Consider the following 24419-nt stretch of genomic DNA (forward strand, 5'->3'; position numbering starts at 1 on the left):
CTTGACATGCTGGATAAGAGAGGGCCTCATCCAGTGAGGCTGCTGGGGTAGTTCCCTGGCTGGTGATTCACAATATTAGGGATGCTTTGAGGGCCTTTAAGTTCAGTGCCGTGGAAGGAGGGCAAGTCAGCATCTACTGAGGACCTCTGTGATCACCCCTGGCACAAAGGAGACCCTGAAGACTCTGGACTGGGCCACAGGGGCTGGTCTAGTGATCCAGTTACATGCCCCACTCCTCCTCCTGACAGACTTGACCAGAGTGGCCTGGCTGTGGGTGAGGATGGGTGCAGAGGCTTTCAAAGGGTGGGACTCCTGCAGAGAAGGGCCGGATGAGCCCTAGGAATTTGGGGTATGGAGCTTCAAGTGCCTCAGAGCAGCCTGGTTTGGGAGTGTGCCCCACCTGCTGGTAATAGCTGGAACTGCTAGAAGATGGGTCTTTGTAAAAGATGGAGTCTGTTCTAACCCTGCCCCTCACTGTTGCTCCAAGAAGTGTAGTCCACTGCTGGAAGGAATTCTGGTCCAGGAGCTCAGCTTGGAGCTATGGACCATTTAAGTGGCTTACAGGTCCCACTGGCATTTAGAGGCCCTTGAAGATTTGGGACATGGGGAGAAACTGTAGTCAAGGACATGACTGGGTTTTTGGCCGAGTAACAGGCCCTCTCTGAGCCTCACAGCCTAGTCAGCCCATCTAATGTGGGACCAAAATTGCCATTCCATAGGGTTGCTAGGAGAGCTGAGTGAGATAGTGGGTATAAAAGCACCTTAGGAACTGGAAAGTGCTGTACAGTCATGGGGCCATTGCCGATGGTGACTGGCATCTCTGATCCAAATACGGACTTTTGGGGGGTTCTCCTACAGGAGTGTGTCATCAGGGGTCCTAGTAGCTTCCTCATATGTTGTTGAGCCTCATCTGGACCAAGGGGAAGACACTGGGAACTTAAATCAAAACAGGGACTCCAAATTTTAAGAAGAGTTCCCGTTTCCTATTTGCCAAACCCAGGTTTTCATTCTAAAGGTAACTTTACGAAGGGCTAAGACCCAAACTGCAGGACTGAACCATCGCTTAAACCAAAGACACCAGGGCAGACTTGGGATCGGCGTCGGAGTGGTGTGGCTCCCCAGCCTCTCCACCGAGAGCCTCCTGAGTAAGAGTGGGTGTGGCTCTGCAGCCTCTTGAATGAGGGCAATGGGAAAAGGGCCCAGAGCCAAGGTGCTGACTGGCCGCTGACTATGGGCCTCCCTCCCTTAAAGGGCCACAAAGGGCAGCTCCTCTGTGTCTTGCTCCACCGGCTCCTTCCTGATCTAAGCCACAAACCCTGAGGGTGTGGGATTTACAAAGCTGGGCTATTTACAGGCTCTGTGTGTGTGTCTCTCCTGCTTCCTCTCTCTCCCACTTTTCCTATCTCTGTCTCTCCTTCCCTTCCTCCCTCTCTCCCTTTCCTCTGGCCCTGGGCCTCCCCTGCAGTCCCGGAGGACCCAGGACACCTCTCCGCAGGACTTGGCACCTGAGTCTGGGACGGCCGCAGGCTGGGAAGTGTTCACTCAGAAAAGCCTCGCAGCGTCTCCTGAGGTTACTGTCGGCACTTCCCCGCCCACACACAGCCACCCTAATGGTCTCAAGAAAACCCTTTCTCTGGGGTGAGGGGGGTGGACCAGGCTCTGCCATGCAGGTGGGAGCAGTGGGTAGCCCATGTGTCCCCATGCTGTGACAGGTGATTGTCTGCATCCCAGGGATCCATAAAGGGCCAGCCCCTCCCTCATCCATTGTTTTTTCAGGAGTCAAAGGTGAGGCCATATTCTGGGAAGACAGGACTGTCTGAGTCTGGTTCTGGCTTCAAAGGAGAGGCTGAAATGATCTTCTCTTGGACCCTCCTGACTTTAGAGGCAGGCTCTGATGTCTAAGCTTGGGATCAGGGGTCACGGCACCTAAATGCCTTCTGCCCTGAGGTCTTTTCTCTGTTCAGAAGCCTGAGTAAGGTCTACAATGGCTGTTTAAGGGATGGCCCCCCATTCATCCTCTGCCTTCATCTTCTCTAAACTCTTAGTAGGTGGACAAAAGTGGGCATGTGGCTCCAAGGAGATTCCTTCGGGTTGAAGAGATGTTGGCCAGGCAAGCATTGTAATGAGGAGAGCATCACTTCTGTGCCCAGGAAGGCAGCACGGGGAGGGCTTCTGTGTCCCATGAGGCATGGAATCCAGACCCAGGGAGTGGGGGGTAGGCGCTGCATCTTCTCTGTGCCAAGAGCTCATAGGCCATCAGGATTGGAAGGTACTGACTGATCATCCGGGTGGAACTTCCTTCTCCCTGATATTTCACCCTCCCCTTTTGGCATAGTAGGTATGAGGACATCTCCCTTTTACAATTCCCAGAGAAAAATTTTCTAGCTGCTGAAAAATGTGCTGAAACTGTAAAAGAGACAGGAGTTAGCTACATACGTGGTAAAACAGAAATCAGTTCCTGTCTGAAGTTTTTCTCAATGTGAAACTAAAACAACTTATCAGCACTCTCTCGAGAGAAGTTGGACAGGAGTCTGTAGCATCCCAAGGTTAGGGGAAAAGCGATGCCCTGGAGCACAGAGATGCTACTAGAGCCAAGGACAGATGCCCATACTCGGGGGCAGGGGTGGTAGGGCAACACGTGCCCTCCATCAGCATCCCTGCAAATTGCCCATTGCAGCCCCTTCCACAGAGGGGGGCTCTTGCCGTTCTTAACAGCAGACCATTTTGTCTTCAGTCATCTATTGAGAAGTGTTCGTGTTGAATTAAAATCTGTCCTTCTGAAGGAGGGCACTTTGGGGATGAGCACTGAGTGTTATGTAGAAACTAATTTGACAATAAACTATTTGTAAAAAAAATAAATAAATAAAAAAAATCTGTCCTTCTGAATTACCTGTCTGTGGGCCTCGCTCTGCCCCCTGCTGCCCGAAGATCTACTCTGCATCCTCTGCCAGGATGGTCCTTCAGAGTTAAGCTCCTCTTCTCCCCCTGAACACTCCTCCTTTCTTCAAAGGTTTCTCCCAGTTTGTGGTTTCTAGAAGGCTCCTTGTCCTGCATCCCCTCCTCTGAGTGTCTTCTGTAAAGAGCAGGGCCCAGAATATGACCCAAAGCCCCAGGTGGGGACTCAACAGCCCAGAGACCACAGAACTGCCTGGCCAGAGATTTTCTCCTTGTGGTGGCTTGGGTGGGAACAGAACTGGATCCGCTTCCTTCTCAGGCTTCGTCCTTGCTGCAGTACCTCCAGCTGATAGCAGGGGGCGCTCTGAACAGGCACTGAAGGTCCCCTGGCTCCGTGGAAAGGATGGGTGCAGGGCTTGTGTAATAGGGTCAGAACAGCTTTCAGACAGGGGCAGGCCCACCAATGTCTTGGTGCCAGTGAAGTTTTCTCTCTTTGGTTCAATCTATTTTTCTTTCCAGGATTTTCACTTGTTAAAAGCAGAGCCTCTTCTTCCCTCAGTGCTCACTCTGTGATCTGTGTACGTCACTTCCCCTCTAGCAACCTGTTTCCCCTTCTGAAATAAGAGTAATATTACCTGCTTTACAGGTTGCCATTTGGATTGAATTTAATCTGACATTGCCTGGCACAGATTAGCTAAATATAAGTATGTGTTTCCTTTTTTCTTTCTGCAGAATTTTTCTTTCTATGATACACTAGTTCTCACCCCACTCAGCCTAACTTCTAAGCTTCTAATTTCTAGAAACTAGTTTTTAGTCAGACTTGGGGCAAGAATGTTCCAGAAGGGGTCTCGTTGACTATCTGTGGCCACCATTACCAGGCTGATAATGTCACTACAAGCTGAAATGGGGGCCACTTAGGTTGCCTGTTTTCTCAGCAGAAGAGAAAAGAGACCTGGCTTCCATAGGCACTCGAAGCCCTTCTGTCTGGGATGGTTCACATGGTGTTATTCTGAGACTTAGCAACCTGAAGTAAAATCCAAGTAACTTATGTCTGGTTTCTACCTTCCGCTTATCTCTCTTAGCTGTTGGCAGGATTCTTTCAGTGAAATTTCATTCCCTGAGAGCCATGGAGGTTTTGCTAACATGGATTGAGGGAGTTTAGGTAAGAGTTTACAGCGCTCCTTGATCTTTCAGAATCCTTCAGATCTTATGGGATCTGACAGACTCCTCACCAGGTCATAACCTGAGTCAGAGCCCAGTTATAGAAATCTTTCCCCTTTCATTGGCAGCAGCCTCTGGCACATATTACCATGGCGGCACTTCCCAGAACTTGGAGTCAGAGACTGGATTCTAGGCCTGCCTTTGGCTCACTCTCTGACCTTGGACATGGTGCTTACCTTTTCTAGACCTCAGTTTCTACATCTGTACCATAAGAGGGTCGAGTCAGAGCAGTGATTTCAAAGGAGGGTGGTACCTTGGGAGCCGAGGCCCCCCACTTCAACATGGCAGCCTGTATTCGGGTTACATATTGGACTTCCATTGAAATTTTATGTGAAGAAAGTAATCTTTGGCTGCAAGATTAGAATTCCAAGGCCTTCTTGCTTTTTAATGATTCTGAAGTCCATCATTCCCTCCTAAGTATTGTTTGAAGGACTGTAGGGAGGATGTTGAAAGCTGTTTTGTTGACAGTTTGACAGTGCTACCCTCTTGTTGGTGCTTTTGACTGGTGATGATACTTGGGTCTTTAGATGTTTTCCTTCCATGATGTCTTCTGGTCAGCCCTTTTCTACTCTTTCTGTGGATTTGGTTTAGAATTCTCCAAGAATAGGCTTTGGTATTCTTTTCTCTGGGAATGAACCCTACAAAATTCAAGCTGTTCAAGCCATCATGGTGACTGGCACTGACTTGAACTGAGCATTTGGCATTTTTCATTTTGATCTTTTTCCTTCCCAAGAACTCTTGCAGAAAAGTCAGATTTTAGGCTGTGGCCTATGAATCTTAATTCACTGCTTTCTTGACATTAGATCACAGTTGGGATCCATATTCTATAGGTTGTGGGATAAGTCAGCAAGGATCTCAGGCATCAAAAATCAGGCACTCTTTTCCTGACTCTACCATGAACTGTAACCTTAGGTAAGTCCCTGACCTTCTCTAGGCCTCAGTCTACCCATTTGCACAATGACAAAATTGGACTAGAGGATTTCTTAGAAGTTCTTTTTGTTCTAACCTTCAAAGATTCCATGTGTTGTAAGTTACTTTCTCCTCTGACAGTGGCAATTATATTGTTAAAAAAAGGAAGAGGAAGAGTCCTGGCCCATCCGTGGATCTCCATTGTCCCACAATTAAACATGGGGAGGGCATGAGACCCCATCCCATTTTACCAAGTTGGGGTAATGGTTGAGGGGAGTTGGTAAACAATTTGCTGGGTGCCTTGATGGGAATGGTAGCCTTGATGAGGCTGACTAGTATTGTCATGCCTTTCTCTCTCCAGCCAGTTCTGGGGACATGTTAACCTTTTGGTGGTAGATTGGTCCCTTCTTGCACAGGAAACAGTGACCTGTTCTTCAGGTGCCTATATTTCATATTAACTCTTCTTGCTCCAATTGAAACACAGGGTTCAGAGCATTGGGTATTTATAGAAAGAGAGTACACTAGGCCAGAAGAACTCAGTCTCCTCAAAGTGGCCACCACGCAGCAGGAAGAAAGTAAGGCAGGCCTCGCTGATATCCTTGCTGATGGCAGACTCTCCAAGGTAGACATCCTGGTGGACAAGTTCAAAGTTGAAGTGGCCACGGAAGAAATGGTGGGAGTCAGAAGAGCAAAGACCCGGCAACAAGGAAGGATGATCGCAAGCCCTGAAGACTTCGAGTCAGTGTGGGAGGAAGGCCCCTGGGTCAGGGGAGGCCCTGGAGGGGCTTCGCTGGCTGCAGGCTACACACTGGCAGAAAACCTCCTTGAGGGCTCCCAGTTGAGGGTGGGCAGTGGGGAGGCGACCATCAAGAAGCACTGGATCTCAGGTGGCCAGCTGGAGGGCCAGATGGAGCTGAGGAAGGAGCTGGAGGAGATCCCGACTTATGGAAGAGCCGCTGCCTCAGGGGCCAGGCCAGCAGAGGCCGAGAGCCCCTCTCCAGCCTCTGACAAGGGAGGACTCCAGTCATTTCTACTGGACCCAGCCCAGTCGGAAGCCAGAGCCGACTCGAGTGATGAAACCGAACCTTCCTTTGCAGAGAGGAGCTTCTACTTAAACTATGGAGAGAAAGATGCTGAAGACCAAATCCCCCCTCCGCCTCTGGATGCCCTTCCTGTTGATGAGACCAGGATGGAGCTCCCAAAGAAGCTCCCAGAGAGCTCTGAGCTGAACTCCTCAGGCCCACAGGACTCTGTTGCAGCTTCTGGCAGGAACAAGGATGAAGAGAGTGAAGCCCACACAACCTCCTTAGAGGAAGGGGCAGGGATCCCCAGGAGCCATGGAAGACCAGATGGCCTAGAGGTCTTTGTTGAGCAGCTTGGTAAGGGACCTTCTCCAGGGCAGACGTTTGCTGAGGACTGGGAAGAAGCTGGGCAGGGGGTGGAAGGAGGATTTAGCCATCCAGCATCCAACCTAGGCACAGAGGAAGAGGCCCCCAAGAGTGGAGATCTGATGGGAAAGGCTGAGGAAAATCCCCCAGCAGGATGGAAGAACCACTCACCTCACAGAGGAGGGGGCATGCGCCCAGACCTCCCAGCCTGCGTCGTTCCGCGGGCCATCCCTCCTAATGATGTCAGGAAGCCAACCAAACCAGACCGAGGCAGCTTCCTGCCCCAAGACAGGGGACTGGTTCACATCCAAACAGGAGACCCTACAATGGAGGATAGCAAGGCCTCAGCGTTTCTTCAGATGGAGGTGATCACTCCCCTCCTGGCCTCCCCTGGTCCCTTTCAGGCTCAGGCAGCTCCAGAGGAAACTTCTCCAAGCTCAGCCCCTCGTGGATCAGGGGAGCCTCCGCACCTTTGGGATCCTTTTGGAGAACAGTCCCCTGCTTTTCCCAACTACACCCATCCTTTTAAAGAGAGCCTGGAGCCCAAGGACCGTGTAGGGCCGTTTGTAGTCCTGGACGGAGGTGAGCGCAGGGCACCTCCCGTTGCCAGCAGAAAGCCCAGAGTTGTCTCTGAAGAAGCCAAGGGAGCTGCACCTCTGGGGTTGGTGTTCCCTTCAGAGAAGCAAAAGGAAATGACCTCTTTCCAGGCTGGGGGCCAAGAGGGCTCCCTGGAAGATATTAGCAAGACCTCAGTGGCTAACAAAATTCGGATCTTTGAGACCCATGGAGCTGAAACTCGCCGAGCAAGTCAAGGTGAAACAAGGGCCCTAATAAACGAGTTGTCCTCAGAGACCTCCATGGGTCAGGTGGAGCAACAGCGGAATAAGCTTTTGGACCTGGGCTTCATCCAACTCCAGCCCCCAGGAGACCTTGCTGGCCCCAAAGCCACCCATTCCTCAGTGATGTCACTGGCTGCCAGACACTTCAGGGAGGGCACTTCTACCACATCCCACCAGGAAGGATGCACAGAACTCGAGCTCGAGTCCCCTGATTCAGGCTGCGAAACTGCGCTGGAGGTAGCCACTGGGGGACTGGCCACGTGAGCCCCCGCCCCCACCACTGCCCCCCAGCTGGGGGAGTAGACCGCATGCTGCGTAGCTCCGTAGAAGCATGTTTCAGTGGTCCCTCGTCATTTCTGCGATCGGAGGCTGCTTGTCCATTCCTATGAGTTCTTTTCCCTAAACTGGCCCAAGAGTAGCCCAGGTGGAATGATGGGTTCATCTGGCTGGCCTGTGTTAGCTTAGCCACAAAGACCCTCGGCTTTTGGTGTGACCTGGTGCCCATGGGGTCACACAGCCCCAGTGGAGAAGGTTGGCACCACCAGCAAACTACACACTTGCTTTGCCTTGCTGCCCCCACCTGCTGGGCTCCTACCTGTTTTGCTTGGCTTGTCCAACGATCTTCCTTCTCCCTTTCCCTTCCCTGGCTCTCCTGCCTTGGGGAAGCCTACAGTCCAGAGGTTTCCATCCTTTGCTTCTGGTTTCCTCTTGGTCCCACTGCCAAGTTCCCTTCTGCCTCCTTAAGACTAACTATCTTCTCTAATCCAGAACAAATCCGGAGTTGCAGTCAGGGAAGAGAAGCACATCACCAGCTTAGCAGCAAACCCCCCTGGAAAAGGGGGGCACCTGAGATTCACCAGCTCCTCGGGCCCTCAGGTCTCTACAGCCCCTTGGTGCCCTGATGACCCAGTCATCTTCGCCTGGCCGGGGTGCATCGCTGCCTTAGGTTCCCACCTGCTCGGGCAGTGCCTCTTGCGGCAGCTCAACTCTCGCTTGTCTGGAATGTGTCCTCACACCTCTCAACCTTCCAGAAACTAAAATGGAAGTTAAGTTTAGCAAGTGAATCTCTAAGTGTACTGAGTCTCTAGAACCTGAAGCCAACTACTTTAAAAAACATTTGGTGGGTGTTAGATTGGGTTTTAAAAAGAACGTCATGAAACAGCCAAAAACTGCATGTGGTGTTTAATCCCTGACAGGCCAGTTGAGAGGTATGTATGTGGGACAAGAGTTGCTGGTTCGCCTCCAGCGTTTCCTTGGCCTGCTGTTGTCAATTACACTGATGGGACTAGAACCTCCACTCCATGGCCTGCCCCCCCGGCCCCTCACGGAGCTCAGGGTTGAACTGATGTAGCACCCAGCTCCCAGGAATTACTCCCTGTGACTCCGCCCCCTAGATGATACTGGCCCCTCCCACAGAGACTCAGTGGAATTGACAAACCATGTTGGCTTCCTCTTTGTTTCTCAAAGCTCTTGGCTCCAGCCTCCCCGCCTCCCCGTCCCGGGTTTCCCAAAATCCCTGGGTCTCCCTCCTTGGTTTCTGTCTCTTGATACCCACCTGCACGGATGGGCCTGGGTCCAGGCTCCCATCCCTGCCTTGCTCACAATGCCGCTTCTGATAAGCTCCCAGATCCAGACCCTGGATGGGGCTTCCTGTCCAGAACAAACTGGCAGGACGTTTGCTTTGTACTTGCTTTGGCCATCAGCGGGAGACCCTCGGAAAGGAGTGTTCCCCACTCTTGAGAACTTTGTGGTTTTTTAAAGCTTGTTGTCATGCCAAGGAACCTTTCTGGGAGTGTTTTTCATTTCCTGACCTGCTCTTCCATTTGAGACATTGAAACGGCCCCAGGGTTTCTTCTGTCATTCACCTTCTTGATTTCTCTCTCTCTTTCTTCCCATCCCATACCCCTGTTCCTTTGATTTTTATCTGGCCATAGAGAGCAGGGCTAAGGGAGGGCTCAGAGGAGAAGGTCAAACCGCCTCGTCCCAGGGCCCCAGAGAGTGACACAGGAGACGAGGACCAGGACCAGGAGAGGGACGCGGTGTTCCTGAAAGACAACCACCTGGCCATTGAGCGTAAGTGCTCCAGCATCACAGTCAGCTCCACGTCCAGCCTGGAAGCTGAGGTTGACTTCACGGTCATTGGCGACTACCACGGCAGCGCCTTCGAAGACTTCTCCCGCAGCCTGCCTGAGCTTGACAGAGACAAAAGCGACTCCGAAACCGAGGGCCTGGTATTCTCCCGGGATCTCAGCAAGCGGGGCCCCAGCCAGGAGGACGAGCCTGGGGGCATCGAGGATAGCCCAGATCGAGGGGCCTGTGCCACCCCAGATATGCCCCAGTTTGAGGTACAGTGGAGCATCCTGGAGACCTGGGCCTGGCGGGCACTGCATGTTCAGAGGGCCCCGGGCCATCTGTGAGAAGACTGAGCCACCAGCCTGCAGCCCAGAGCCCCTCAGCCTGAAGCTCTGTCTCGTGTTGCATGACTGCCCCTCCGCAGAACAGCATGGTTCTGTGCTCGCATGTTTGCCGTCTTGGTTTACCCCTAACATTCACTCCTTGGCGTTTTAACCCTGTGACCTCATTGCTTGCCTGAGGTCAAGCGATGCCAGACAGTCTGGTCTTACTCGACTCCTCCTCTCCCTGCCTTGTGTTGCATGGCACCCACAGGGAGCATGGGCTTGCGGACCTGCGGGGCTCCTGCAGCCTGGTTTGGAAGTTGATGGCTTTTCCTGATCCTGGCCCAGGCTCCTCTCCCTGGGGCCTGGTCTTCCTGGGGAAGGGGCAGCAGTTTAAACCCATCTGGCCCTGGGATCTTGGGGTAGCAGTGGAAACTCGTAGAGAAGAGGAAACGTCGTCACTGAAAGGGACATGGGGATAGACTAGGTCTGGTTCTCTCTGCTTTGTGTCCTTCCTTCAGAGGATCTTTGTCACGTGATTCCTCTGCCCCCTTGTCTCTTGCAGTCCCAGCCTACCTCCTACCACACTCTCCTCTCCCCCGTGTTCCGGGCATTAAAATAGGAGCTCATCTACTCTGGGCTTTCACTCCATGGTGTACCCTCTGGGTAGAAGGTTTTCCCTTCCCTTTCTCTGCCTTGCAAACTCGTCACATTCCAGGATCAAGTTCAGATATCACTTCCCTAGCAAATGCTTTCCTAACCACCCTGGGCAGAAGTGTTGATCCCTCTGCAGCCCCCTTGCTCTGTCATGTTTCTGCTCCCGGCATTGTCCCAGACAGTCAGGTTAGTGGCTGCCAGATCTGCTCTCCTATGGGGTGGCAGCTCCTGTAAGCCTGCACATGGCAGGCACTGATAGATGATTAACTGGATAAATGGCTAGATCTCAGGGTGACAGTAATCTGTGAGAATCCCTTTCCTTCCTTCCCAGCCAGATGACATGCCATTTCATTCATTCATGCAGCTCGCATATGTTAATATGCTAATAGTCACATGTACTAGCCTTCATGGAGGACTCTGAAGAACTGATTAACTGAAGCCTTTTAGAGTGGAGGTTGAAAACTGGTGGCCCCAGGCCAGATCTGGCTAGCAGATGTCTTTTCTTTGACCTTGATTTCAGAATCAGGATGTTGAATATAAAATCCACAGTTTGTTTTTTTAAAATATCATAAAATAAAAGTCGGATGATCCAGTCACTCAGAGGTCATGGCCACAGTTGGTCCCTGTGTGTTCTCCAGCTCACCCCAGTCCTCAGTAAGCCCACTGCACCCATTTCCATCTTCTGCCTGGCCTCCGTAGGCATCCGGTTGTGTGGCTCCTGCTCTCAAGAACAGTTCAAAAGAAGCAGCTGGGAGGTGGTGGCATAATCCTGAATGATTTTCAGGATTCAGTGACATGTATACAAGGAGAATACTTAGTGTGGGGCCTGGCACAGAGCATGTTAATTGAATAGTAGATGTTCTTCTGATGGTAGCCTAGAAAACAGTTTATGGCCACCATGAGGTTATGTGGTTACAGGGCCATGAGCAGGCCTGTCTGGGTACTGCTGATGGATCTGGTTCTCCCCTTGGGCTGTTTGTCTATGACCTCTCACTTTGCCTCTTTGCCCTGACCTTCCAGAGACTTGCCCAGCTGCAGGGATGGGGGCTACGCTGCATTTGGCTGTGAGCAGGAGCCATGCAGGGGCTTGGGTTATGAAGTGTTCTCTCTCTTCTCCCTGCAGCCTGTGAAAACAGAAACCATGACTGTCAGCAGCCTGGCCATCAGAAAGAAGATTGAGCCAGAGGCTGTACTGCAGACCAGAGTCACCAATGTGGACAGCACCCAGGTAACCTGCACCTTCCATTGCACCTGATCATAAGCATTAGACATTTAAGGGTGGGGTCCCCACCAAAGCCAAGCCCCTTGGCCAGCCCTTGCCACCTTGTTTCCCCAGAGCCCTCATTTTAACCCTGATGCTCTTTTAAGCTTCATAGTCCTCCCTGAGCTCTAGGAGTGGGCAGTGGAATGATTTCCTGTCCTTGGCAGACCACGCCTCTTAAAAGCCTCAATTTCCCATCTCTCCCCTGTCCTTATGGGAGTGCTGTAAGGGCTAGTGGCTAGTGGACTAGACTGTAGCTTTCAGATTACTTGAAGGGGTTCGAGAGGTTTCTTGAGGAATCCCAGGGACTGCTTTGGGAGAGAAGAGGGAGACATACCAATCCAGCTTTTGTCAGAACGATTCACATTGAGTCATCTTTTAACGTATGGGGGCTCCACATCAGATTGGCCATATGAACAAAGTGAGAAAACGGTAGAAAATCATTTGTCTTTGCAAGATGAAACATACTTGGTCCCCTGAAGAAAGTGGTCCTAAATAGACGCAGGTGAGCTGCAGGTGTACAGGTACATGTTACAGTTCCTAAGTTTCTTTTGTGGTTTTAAACTCTAAACCTTGAGATTGTAGGTCTGATAGACACCCTTGGTTCCTTGTGGCCAGAGGGGCTACAGTGTGGGGGGATGGGGACTGATTTGTGTTTCAAGAACTAAAGTAAGGTGTAAACCAACACAATGTGGGCACCTCTGTCATTTCCAGAATTTTTTTCTTCCCTCTTTTATATGGTCTACCCGGTAGCCAGCGCGGTGGTCAAGATGCTCAAGTTCTGATGAGCTGTGTGATCGCAAGCACTTGTGTTCCCTCTCTGGCCTATTTTGTTTCAGTAACACATGTTTTATTTTGCTTTCATATAGAGAAATGTAAAGAAAACTAAAAAAGTCCCCAAATTCAACAACCCAGTAATCCTTATTGACATCAAAACAACAGCACGGGGTGCCTGGGTGGCTCAGTCAGTTAAGTGTCCAACTTCAGCTCAGGTCATGATCTCACAGTTCGTGGGTTCAAGCTCCTCATTGGCCTCTGTGCTGACAGCTCAGAGCTGGGAGCCTGCTTTGGATTCTATGTCTCGCTCTCTGTCTGCTCCTCCCCCATTCACGCTCTGTCTCTCTGTCTCTCAAAACTGAATAAACATTAAAAAACAACAGCAAAATGTTCAGTTATGAAATTCAAACAGAACAAATTGAAATTTTTCTTGTGATTCTTCCCAGGAAAAAAGTATGCATATTCCGGTATACACACTTACATTTCTAGATATTTTAGAATTTTACACAAAAGAGATGCTCTTTTATACCTGACCTTTGTTTTCTTGATAACTGTCTTGGATATTACTCCTCATTGCCATAGGTAGGTCCACCTTGCTCTTCTTAGTCCCACTTGGGAGTGAGTCCTGACTTATCCTGCAGTCTTCCTTCAGTGGACATGTGGCTGTTTGTGTCCTTGGCAGTTAATGATGAATGCTTCAGTGAGCTTTTTTTGTCCTACTTCTTTTTTTTTTTTTTAATGTTTTATTTATTTCTAGGAGAGAGAGAGAGACAGCGTGAGCAGGGGAGGGTCAGAGAGAGAGGGAGTCACAGACTGAAACAGGCTCCAGGCTCTGAGCTGGCAGTCAGCACAGAGCCCGATGCGGGGCTCGAACCCACGAACCGTGAGATCATGAGCTAAGCGAAAGTCGGACGCTGAACTGACTAAGCCACCCAGGCGCCCCTTTTTTGTCCTACTTCCTGGCAAAGTTTTCAAAGTTTACATGCAAAGGATGAACTCCCGGCAATGGAATTAAAGAATACATGCATTAGAATTTGCCTAGGGTTTGTCAGGTTATCTGGGATTATTTGCCCTTTGTCAAATAAGCTGGTTCAAACAATCAGGAGGACTTGTGAGCACTCCCTGCTCCTGTGATTCAGTCTCTGTGTAGACAGACTCCCCTCCCCAGTGGTTCACATTCACTCACACAGCCCATCCCTCTGTAACTGGGAATGCTGCCCACCCAAGTAATAGATACTGCAGGTGCATCCGGTGTGCTCTCTCTCTCTCTCCCTCTCCCTCTCATGACTCCTCTGGCCAGCAGGTTGATGGGACTGCCCTAGGGGGAAAGGAGTCCATAACAACTGCTCCCTCCATCACCACGGAGACCATATCAACCACCATGGTAAGTAGGACTTAAGAGACCTCCCTCTCTGACCAGACCCCTTCTGCTAAAACAGCCGGATAATGATATCATAGCCTTGGCTGTCCAGGGAAGTCCTCATCTGCCCTCACTGCATCAGGCATGGGACATAGAATCTGGGACCATCATTACCAGAGGACATTCAGTTTTCCAAATTGAATAATGTGGGAGGTGGACTGCCTGAGCCTCAGTTATCTACACCATCTCAGTCAGGGCAGGGGTAAAGGGAGGATGGTACCGTTTGATTATTTGATTATTGACAACACACGAGGATCCCTGACAGCTAGCTCCTGGCAGCTGTGCATTTTCTCCTGTCTTGGGCCACTTCCTTACCTTGGTCAGTAGATGGCGTGCAGTGAACATAAATTGGAAGCTCAGGAGTGGTTCTGCTACCTATTTGCGGTCTGACCTGTGAAGGAAGGTCCTTGGCCCCAGGTGTCTTCATCTGTAAAGTGGGAATAATCCCCATTCTGCCTTGTTTGCAGGTTCTTAAGAGAGTCCAATAACATCATATTGTTTCACGATGACACAGACCAGATAGCATTAGGCACCCAGGCTGCGTTGCCATGCAAAGTGCCAAGAACCATGAATGGGTGATTTCACTGAGTGCTTACAAAAACTAAAGGGGATTCTCTTTTCCCCCCACATTTTACAGATGAGGAATCTGAAGTACAGAGAGGTTAAGTGACTTCCTAAGGTCACACACCCAGAAAGTGGCAGAGCCAGGTCAAACCCAGGCATTCTGACCCCAGAAGCCTCACTATACACCTTACCCCCTATGCACCCTCATCCCAACTATTGTGAACCCTGGCTGCTGGGGCTGTGGCCGGGGCTGGGGCTGTCACTGATGATGTCTGGGCTGGATCTGTTGTGAGCCAGTGGAGAGTTGTTTTCAAATGCTTTCTCTTGCCAACCCCCCAATATACACGTAGGAAGAGAATTGCATTTTAATTACCCAGCAGGTAGGTTTTGAGCAAAGACAAATAAATCCCAACCAGTTACCAGCTCGCACCCTCTTTCCTGGTCACTCAGTTCCTTCTCCCCCTCAGTCCTATCCATGTGGCATTGGGATGCTGATAGGGCTAACTTTAAGTTCATACCAGAGTGAGTAGGGAGCTACATTGTTCATTTACCCACCCATCCATCCATTCATTTGTCCCCAAAACATTTATTAGTCTCTATTGTCTGCCTGATATGGATTATAGAGTTGAAGAAAATATACTCCCTGCTAGAAGTGATTTGTTCAGATAATGATCATGGGCGCATATAATTGTTGAGGTCCTTGGCACACAGTGATGAACAAGGCCCAGCTCTCCCACTTCCTGGCAGGATGACCCTGAGCAAGTTACCTGAGCCTCTCCAGGCCTCAGTTTCCACTTCTGTAAAATGGGGTGACAGGGCCAATAATAGCACATCCCTCAAAGAGTTGACCTGAGGATGGACCAAGGTAATCTGTGCAGAGGCTTGCCTGACACCTGGGAAGGGGTCTGTAAATATGTTGATATTTACGTATTTATGCTGTTATTTCCCCCTGCCTTCATGGAACAGTGTAATAATGCATTCCTAGGAGGCACAGGGAGGAGAAGAGGGGGATGATACCCCTTCCAGGAAGAGTGAGAAGGCTTTACCTAGGCATTGACATTTGAGCTATACTTAAAGGATAAGTGAAGGGACAGCCACAGCAGACGGCATTCTAAGGCAGTGGGAGTAGCATCTGCAAAGACAAGGCTGGGAAGGAGCATCGCATTTGGGTGAAGGCAGGTGGTCAGTAAAGCAAAATGTCAGGTGCTTGGAAAAGGAGTAGAGGTGAGGGGGAAGAGGTTGGAAAAGTTGGGCCAGGGCTTGAAGGGCCTCAGATGTTACATAAGAAGTTCAGACTTCATCCTGGAGACAGTGGGGCATCACTCCCAACTTTTGAAGTAGGGACATGATGTCAGTCAATTCTATGTTTCTCTGTGTTTTAGAAAGATTACTCTAGCAACCATGTGGAACATCACTCGAGAAAAAAATTCCCTTCTGTCCTCCCTTTCTCCTTCCTTTCTTTGGCAAATATTTGTTGAGCACCCATGCTATGTGATGCACTGTGCCAGGCACTGTGGATCTAGCACTGAGGGAGACAGACAGCGTCCCAAGCCCACATGCAATTGGGAGAGACCGAAAGAGAAGGCAGAGAGCTAGTTTGGGGACTGGGGCAGGGCTGGTGTGCAATGAGGTGGATGTCGAGAAGGGGAGTGGGGTTAAGGGATAACTGGAGGGAGGAAGGTCATTGACAGAATGTTCAGGTGACAGAGGAAAGATGGGCTGGTGACTTTGCACACTAATCCAGCCATTCTTTTTTCCCCCCAATGTTTATTTATTTTGAGAGAGAGCACACACAAGCAGGAGAGGGGCAGAAAGAGAGGAAAAGAGGGAGAGAGAGAGAGAGAGAGAGAGAATCCTAAGCAGACTCCACACTGTCAGCATTGGCCCCGATGTGGGGCTTGAACTCATGTATGGTGAGATCATGACCTGAGCCAAAACCAAGAGTCGGATGCTTAACCAACTGAGCCACCCAGACACCCCTAACCTAGCCATTCTTGAAGAGCAGTCCTGGGAACCTTTAGAAAGGCAAATCTTTGGACCCCACCCCAGACCTATTGACTCAGAAACCTTGGGACAGGGCACAGCAGTCTGTGACACCCCCCACGAGTCTGAGAAGCACTGATGTAAACAGCGAGCACTTGAGGGGATTGCTTTTTGGTGGTAGGCATATGTTGGGTGAGGAAGCAGTGAATTTGGGGTTGGATCTGATGAGTCCTAGGAACCTGTGGGACATTTCCAGGCGAAAATGTCTAGGAAACAATTGGTTTTAAAGGTCTAGGTTTCAAGAAAGATCTGGGCTATAGATAAAGGGATACGAAGCAGTGGCCTTGAGAGAAGGCTTTGAGTGGCTAAGGCAGCGCAGACAGGGTGGTGAGGAGGAGAAGCCTCAGTGTGAGGGAGGAAGTGTCCAGAACCAAGATGGTGGCATTGCCCTGGCCAGGGAGAGGAGCTGTACCTCTTTGAGGCAGGAGAGAACACTGGCTGAAGATACAGGAGAGACAGAGCAGATGGTGCCTTGTTTTGAACGACCTGTGTCCCCATTAGCGGCCTCTATTTTCAATGTATGTGGTGGAGATGAGGCTTTGTCTGCGAAAGAGGGAGCAGTGAGAAAAGAAGAGGCTTTAGGGGAGAATTTCTTGGAGTGACAGTAGGATTCAAAGAGGCTAGTGACTGTTTCCTAAGCTGGTGGGTGGAAAAGAAGCATTGAGCCCAGAAGGCTGCCCCCACCCTTTTTTAAATTGAAGTATAGTTAACACACAATGTTACAATAGTTTCAGGTGTACAACATAGCAATTTGACAAGTCTATACGTTATGTTACACTCACCGTAAGTATAGCCAACATCTGCCACTGTGTAGCGCTATCACAATACTGCTGACTCTGTTCTCTATGCTTTTATCCCGTGACCTCTTCTCTCCATAACTGGAAGCCTGTACCTCCCATTCCCCTTCACCCCTGGTTGCCCACCCCTCTCCCCCCTCCCCTCTGGCAACTGCCAGTTCTCTGTATTTATGGATCTGTTTCTGCTTTTTTTCTCCGGTTTGTTTGTTTTGTGTTTTAGATTCCACATATAAATGAAATCATATGGTATTTGTCTTTGTCTGACTTATTTCATTTAGCATTATACCCAGCAGGTCCATTTAGGTTGTTGAAAATTGTTAAGATCTCATTCTTTTTTATGGTGGAGTAACATTTCATTACACACACGCGTGCGCGCGCACACACACCCCCCCCCCCCACATCTTTCTGATCCATTCATCTATTGATGGACTTGGGCTGCTTCCATAGCTTGTATTATTATAAATAATACTTCTGTAAATGCAGGGGTGCACGTCTTTTCAATTAATGTGTTTGTCTTCTTTGGGTAAATACCCAGTAGTGGAATCACTGGATCATATGGTATTTCTATTTTTAATTTTTTTGAGGAATTTCCATTCTTTTGCCTGCACCAACTTACATTCCCACCAATAGAGCACAAAGATTCCCTTTCCTCCACATTCTTGCCAACACTTGTTATTTCTTGTCTATTTGATGCTAGCCTTTCTGACAGGTGGAAGGTGGTATCTCATTGTGGTTTTGATTTGCATTTGATGATTAGTGATGCTGAGCATCTTTTCATGTCTGTTGGCAAAGTGGCCCTTTAAAGGCCTACTGCTGGGCCACATCCCGGAGACTCCATCTGAAAAGGTTACTCATTGGTGGAGTGCCAGGCAACCAGGCCACTGCCTCAGCTAGAGGTAGCCATGGGCGGTTGGGGGGGGGGGGGGGGGGGAAGGTGGGGCAAAGGCAGATGGCCTCAGTCCTCACCTGTCCCCTGGCAGGCAGAGATCCAGATCCAGTACAGTCCACAGACCAGGGCCAGGGTTCGGCCTGCCGGGCAGCTGCAGAACAGACAGCTCTGGGCCACTGGACAGAGAGGACTGAGCCCGAGATGGTGCAGAAAGTGGGGGGTAGAGGCAGGTGGCTGGGCCCCCTGCCAGACATGGGGCAGTACATCCAGCCAATCCAGGAGTGTCTAGCAGTTAAAATCCACCGTAGGACCAGGAGAGCTGCCCCAGGGTAACAGTTCCAAGGGCAGAGTAGCATTGTCGATGATGATGGGTCTGCTGACAAACATGGGTCTAAATCCAGCCTCTCTAACTAACTTGCTGGTGGACTTGAACATTGACGTTCTCTGGCCTTCCAGTTTCTCAACTGTAAAGTGGGATTAAAATAATTTCCTGAGGTTGTTCTGGGGATTAAATGAGATAGTGCATCCTTAGCATAATACCCAGCACATACAAGTACTCAGAAAACAGTAATTATCATTATGTTATTAGTAGCCAGCCTGTATGCCTGTATCCTAAGACTGGCATTTGCAAAGCCCTTTCTCCTCAGCTACCCTCATAATGTCTCTGTGGGAGTTGGGCAGGGATGTCTTTTTAGAAAAATAACTTTAAGACTTAATATTTTCAGAGCAGTTTCAAGAGCAATTTATGTATTAAAGCAGTTTCACAGCAAAGTTGAGAGGAAGGCGCCCCACATGCCCATGATTAGGAACATATACAAAGATTTCCCATATACCCCTTGCCCTCACACACGCATAGCCTCCCCCATTATCAACATTCCCTACCAGAGTGAGACATTTGTTACCATTGATGAACTTGCATTGCAGGGCTCCCATTTTATAGGTAAATCCATGAGGCTCATAGAGCGGAAGTGGCTCTGCCCCAGTCCATGTGGCTGGAACACAGCAGGGCCAGAACGAGAACCTGAATGTCTCCGCTCCTTTGTCAGTGCCTCCCGAGAGCAATGCCGTGTCTCGTTCACCAATGTCCCTAACCCCAGGCACTCTAAATGTTGAATAGGCGTGTAGGTGAGCAAGTGTGTAAGTGTGTGAGTGAGTGAGTGCGTGTGAGAGCAAGCCCATGTGCAAACATGTGAATGCATGACCAATGTCACTCCTCAACCTCGTGGCCATGAGAGCTACATGGCTACGTACTCTGGCCATCCTGGGGGCCCACCCACGTGAGATCTGGCCATCTGAGCACTATTGTTTCCCCAGGAGAACAGTCTCAAGTCCGGGAAGGGGGCAGCTGCCATGATCCCAGGCCCACAGACGGTGGCCACGGAAATCCGTTCTCTTTCTCCGGTAAGTGGGTAGGGCCAGCTCAGGCTAGGGGACTCTGTGCTGAGAATGTGGACACAGGTCCCCAGGTGGTCCATAGCAAGTGCAGCGTAGAGCCCAGAAGGCTGCCCTCTTAAGTACAGTGCCAGGAAACTGGCTCCTTCTCAGGTGCCCACAGGGCTCCCTTGTACCCACTGGAGTCTCATCCGTTGCTTCCACCCCCCACATACACACACTAGAGGGCACTGCAGTGTGAGGGTGAAGTAGCTCCTCTCCTTGGTGGCTCCCAGTGATGTGACAGCTTATTTGCATCTGCTCTCCTTACGGGCCAGGGGAAAGAGGGACGAGGAGTGCAGAGGCTTGCACCCTTGGATGTTGCTGCTAGTGGCTCCCATGAGCCTAAGTCTGTCACCATGAGGTCTCTCGCATCTCCTGCATTCTCAAGTCTGTCCTTCTCGTTGTCTAGCCCCCGAGACTGCATGTTCCTGGCTGTGACAGGGTGGAAACTTGGGAGGGCTTGGTCTCCAGCCTAGATGCCCTGTTCATTCTTCTAAGATACCAGGATTCTTGAATTCTGGGGTCTTGTTAGGATTCTGGGCCTCAGGAATCTCAGGTTCTAGGAATCTGTGATTCAACGGTTTGAGAGTTTCATGGATCTAGCATTCTGAAGATTCTAGTATTCCTGAATTCTGTCAGTGGTTTGAAGCATCTTGGCTTCCAAGCTTTACCTTTGTGGGCCGCCTTGGTTTATCCCCGCCCCATTGCCCCCACCCTGTAGAGCCCAGTGTCCTTACCTGAACCCTGGGGTGGGGGGTGGTTATATTCTGCAGATCATCGGGAAAGATGTCCTCACCAGCACCTACGGCGCCACCGCGGAAACCCTCTCCACCTCCACCACCACCCATGTTACCAAAGTGAGTAGCAGCAGGGCGCCATATGCCTCCGGCCTGGCTGTGGGGCTGAAGAAGGTCATTGCCATCACTGTGCCTTGTAATGTGGACAGAGAAGACCTGTGGTGTTCCTAGTTTCTGGAATGCTATGTGCTTTGTTCTATACTACAGGTTGTCCTAGGCACAGATCCTGCCCTTCAACATCGACAGCCAGGCTGGGTGAGGGGGGCAAGACCATCTCATTGGAAGTAATTCTGAGCTATGGCATTTGCATCTTATAGACCTTAAGTGCTGGCAGGATTTAGAAGGGTGATGTAAGGGAGCCTCAAAGAGTGAGGAGGGGTCTTCTGGAAAGAGTGGGGTTTGTGCAGGGTCTTAGAAAGCCAGGTAGGACTTGTGAGGGAGGAGAAGACAGATGCAGACATTCTAAACAATGCAGAAAATGGGAACAGAGACTGTATATTTGCTTATTTATTTACTGAGCGGATGTTGTGAGCATCAGCCTTAGGCCAGCCTCTGTGCTAGGGTGCAAGTGGTGCCTGTCTGTGGGAACAGCGAAGTGGTCTCTGTCAGGGAGAAGTAGCATGCAAGGGGCATCGCTGTGGGGAACTGGGGTGGACTGGAGGCAGGTGAAGCACAATGGACACAAATGAGACGAATCCCAGGACAAATGTGACTATGAAGGGTCTGAGGCTAAGAGCCATCGGAACACTGTCAAGGTTTTTTAACTGGGGAGTGACCCAGTGCAAAGGGGTTTAGGAGGATTAGCAGGATGTGTAGATAGGTGGGGGAGAGAAGAGAGAGAGGCATGGAGAGACTAGGGATGGGGAGCCTGGACCCGGTCTGAGTTACAATGGGGGAAGGAAGAGGCAAGAGCCACAGGAGGGAGTCAGATGTGACTCAGCCAGTGAGCTGAGGCTGAAGACAGGCAGGCCAGCATATCCATGTCCAAGTGGCCTGGAGGAAGGCGGGAGGGGGCCCACGCTAGAGCTGGAGGCCTGGAGAAGAGAGGCCGGGGAGCCAGGTTGAGGTGGACGTTCTGCTGAGCCATCCAAAGGAGAAGTCTGGTGGTCACACTGGCCCTCCGGCACACACACTGTCCCAGCCCTGCTCGCTCCTGTGCAGGAAGGACTCAGCCCCTCTGCATGTTCCCCAGAAAGTACCCACGCTCACTGAAAGCATTTGTGAGCGATGTTGACTTTCCCTGAAAGTTTTGTGGGAAGGTTTTCCATCACCCACCGCACTGCAGACTGCTCAGAAAACCCTTCTTTCCCAAGTTTCTCCTGGCCCTGCCAGCTAGGGGCCCCCTTCTTTCTGTCCACTCCTGGCTCCTGCTGGAATTTCCCTCAGCTACCACCCTTTTTAATATGCCAGGCAATTATGTCCTTCCCCATCTTGTACCTCGAAACTTGCACCCAAACCCCACCCTTTCAGGAAACAGTGGAGGTTATAAGTATCACCCACACAGTTTTCTCTTGTAGTATTGTTTGAAGTCATTCAAGATAGAGCCTTGTCACCATTCACATTTCATTCATGTGTTCATTCAACCAGTCTGCATTTAGCACCTGCCCTGGTCAGATTGGATAGGGGAGTGGGGGAGGAGGGGATATAGAATTGAACAAAGTACAGCCCCTGCCCTCAAGAGCTTCAGGCTAGTGAGCCGGGTTGGGTCACACACACAAGGTCAGCCCAAGGTAGAGAGCCCCAGAACCACGAGAGAGATATAGACTCGGTGCTCCTACCAAGGCGGGAGGGTGGCAGGTTACCAAACAGCATCAGGGAGACAGCCCTTGAGCTGGGCTTGGAAGACCTAGAGAGGGCAGTTTGGTAGTTGGGGGAGTATGGTGATGGGGGGCAAGATGTGCAGCCTAAAGTCCCAAAACCAGAAGAGGGAGCCAGGAGAGAAGGTGACTGCTGGTTCCAGCCTTGCCCTTGAGGGATGCCTTGGATGGGCCCCCTGTCTTGCCCAGCGGGCCCCAGGGCTGACCTTGCTGCCCTCTCCCTCTCTGCAGACTGTGAAGGGGGGGTTTTCTGAGACGAGGATCGAGAAGCGAATCATCATCACTGGGGACGAAGATGTTGATCAAGACCAGGTATGGGGGTGGGGGATATTGTTCCTGGTGGCCCTGCCCATCCCCCAGTCCCTCCCGTATGGGGTTACCCATGAGCTTGTGTGCAGAGGTGATGTCCACTTCATGCTGCCCCTATTCAGAGAAGACACCCTAATGGAAGGGATGTTGAATGGGGGCCAGAAGGAGCTAGAAGACCCGAACTCTGGTCTCTAACTATTTGATCACTGCCCCTCCTTAGGCCTCAGTTTCCATGACTGTACACTAAGGGGTTTGTTGGTCTCCAAGGTCTCTCTCTCCCATATTCAGTATCCTATGGTTCCTCACTTTGTTGCTCTTTTTGCCCAGGCCCTGGCTTTGGCCATCAAGGAGGCCAAACTGCAGCATCCTGACATGCTGGTAACCAAAGCTGTCGTATACAGAGAAACAGACCCGTCCCCGGAGGAGAGGGACAGGAAGCCACAGGTAAGCCCTCTGAGGCTCCGCAGGCATGAGAAAGAGGAGGCAACAATGGCCAGATCTTCTGAGGCTCATTTCCATCTGAGAGCCACCATCAAGTGGCTTGGTCCCTAACACAACTTTAATCCCCCATGGTCCTAGCCTGTGGCTCAAAGGAAAGACATGGCTCCCCCAAATAGCACAAATCAGAGCGGGGGGATAAGGGAGAGGAAGGCTGGTTCCTTGGTTTCTTGGGGGTTTCAGGCCCCCGGTCCCAGAAAAGTAAATCCGGAAGCAGTTAAGAACAGGGAGACAGGTGATGTCAGGTACTGTGATGGCAGGTACTGAGGTGGAGTACCATTGGCTGGAGGCCATTACCTAGAAATTTGAAGCCAGAATAAGTCCCCTCAGGCCCAGTGCTACATTGTTGTCCTGAGTCTCTGCCTTCATCACAGGTCACTAGATGTTGCTAAGGGGGATATGACGACCAGAGTCCTCGGTCCCACCTGTTTTGCTTGATTGCAAACCCGTGACTTCTCAGGCCACCTTTGGCAAGAAATTTACTTTTCTGTTTCCTTATGGAAGGACCTCCCTCAGTGCCTTGCCGAACAAGAGGAAGGAGATGGTGCTACAGCAGACAGGGCTTTTATCAGCGTAAATTGGGGGAGGGATTCTTCTGGTCCCACTGGAAATCCACTGAATGTTATCAGACCTATAAAACAGAATCTCACGGACACTGAGTAGAGTGGTACATAATATGATTCTAGTCATAGGAAGTTCAAAAGTGATAAAAGTCAGAATAGTGGTCAGTTCTGGGACACGGTGTTGATAGGGAGGAGTCACAAGGGAACCTTTGAGGGTGCTGGAAATGTCAGCACCCTCTTCCCTGTTGAATGAAACCGTGTTTTCTAGAAAAATATAAGAATGTGGATCTCCACCCCCTTCATGTCAGAAGAAAAAACACTGAAACATTTTCCTGCCACTTTGAAAGGCTGCCAAACCCTGGTCTAGACTGTGCTGTCCAACAGAACTCTCTGTAGTGATGGACATGTTTTCCTTGCACCATACAGCACCCATGGCTATGAGCACTTGAAATTAGCTAATCTGAAATCAGATGTGCATTTAAGGGTAAAATGCATGCCGGATTTTGAAGACTTAATGAGAAAAAAAGAATGCAGAATAGCTCAATAATGTTTATATTGATTACTTGTTCAAATGATAATGTTTGAAGATATTGGGTTCAGTAAAATATATTATGAAAGTTAATTCCCCGTTTCTCTTCCTCTTTTTAGGGTAATTCAAAATTCAGAATTTTAATTTAGAAATTAAAAAATTTCTATCTAGAAGGTTTTAGGAAACTAGAAATATCTAGAAAATTTAGAAAATATCATCTAGGAAATTTTAAATCCCATATGTGGCTCTCATTCTATTTCTGTTGGACAGCACTGCTCTAGAAGTGTAAGGTGGTCATGGGAGGAGTCTACCTCCCAGCCTTCCTGAGACTTTCATGCAGCTTGTCACTCCTGTCCCCTCGTTTGTTCAATTATTCTTGCTGTTCATCCCCCAGATCTCAGAGAGGTAGTGCAAGA

The 24419-nt window shown here is 50.2% G+C and overlaps 1 protein-coding gene across 16 annotated transcripts in view; it reads left to right on the top strand.

Moving 5' to 3' along the window:
* Positions 1–24419, top strand: part of EPB41L1 (erythrocyte membrane protein band 4.1 like 1) — a 127675-nt gene that overhangs the window by 96009 nt on the left and 7247 nt on the right. For 7 of the 16 annotated variants that reach the window (XM_039227095.1, XM_039227098.1, XM_039227094.1 and 4 more), the window contains 8 exons: positions 8021–8128; positions 9187–9597; positions 11429–11533; positions 13644–13727; positions 19371–19457; positions 20264–20347; positions 22336–22416; positions 22741–22857. In XM_039227095.1, the coding sequence (XP_039083026.1) occupies positions 8021–8128; positions 9187–9597; positions 11429–11533; positions 13644–13727; positions 19371–19457; positions 20264–20347; positions 22336–22416; positions 22741–22857 (1077 nt within the window). The remainder of the gene's footprint in view (positions 1–8020; positions 8129–9186; positions 9598–11428; positions 11534–13643; positions 13728–19370; positions 19458–20263; positions 20348–22335; positions 22417–22740; positions 22858–24419) is intronic. The other 9 variants (XM_039227103.1, XM_039227105.1, XM_039227104.1 and 6 more) reach the window with 6 other exon arrangements.

This window comes from Hyaena hyaena, unplaced genomic scaffold, assembly GCF_003009895.1.
Source record: "Hyaena hyaena isolate Hyena2069 unplaced genomic scaffold, ASM300989v1 scaffold_25, whole genome shotgun sequence".
Classification (NCBI taxonomy): domain Eukaryota; kingdom Metazoa; phylum Chordata; class Mammalia; order Carnivora; family Hyaenidae; genus Hyaena; species Hyaena hyaena.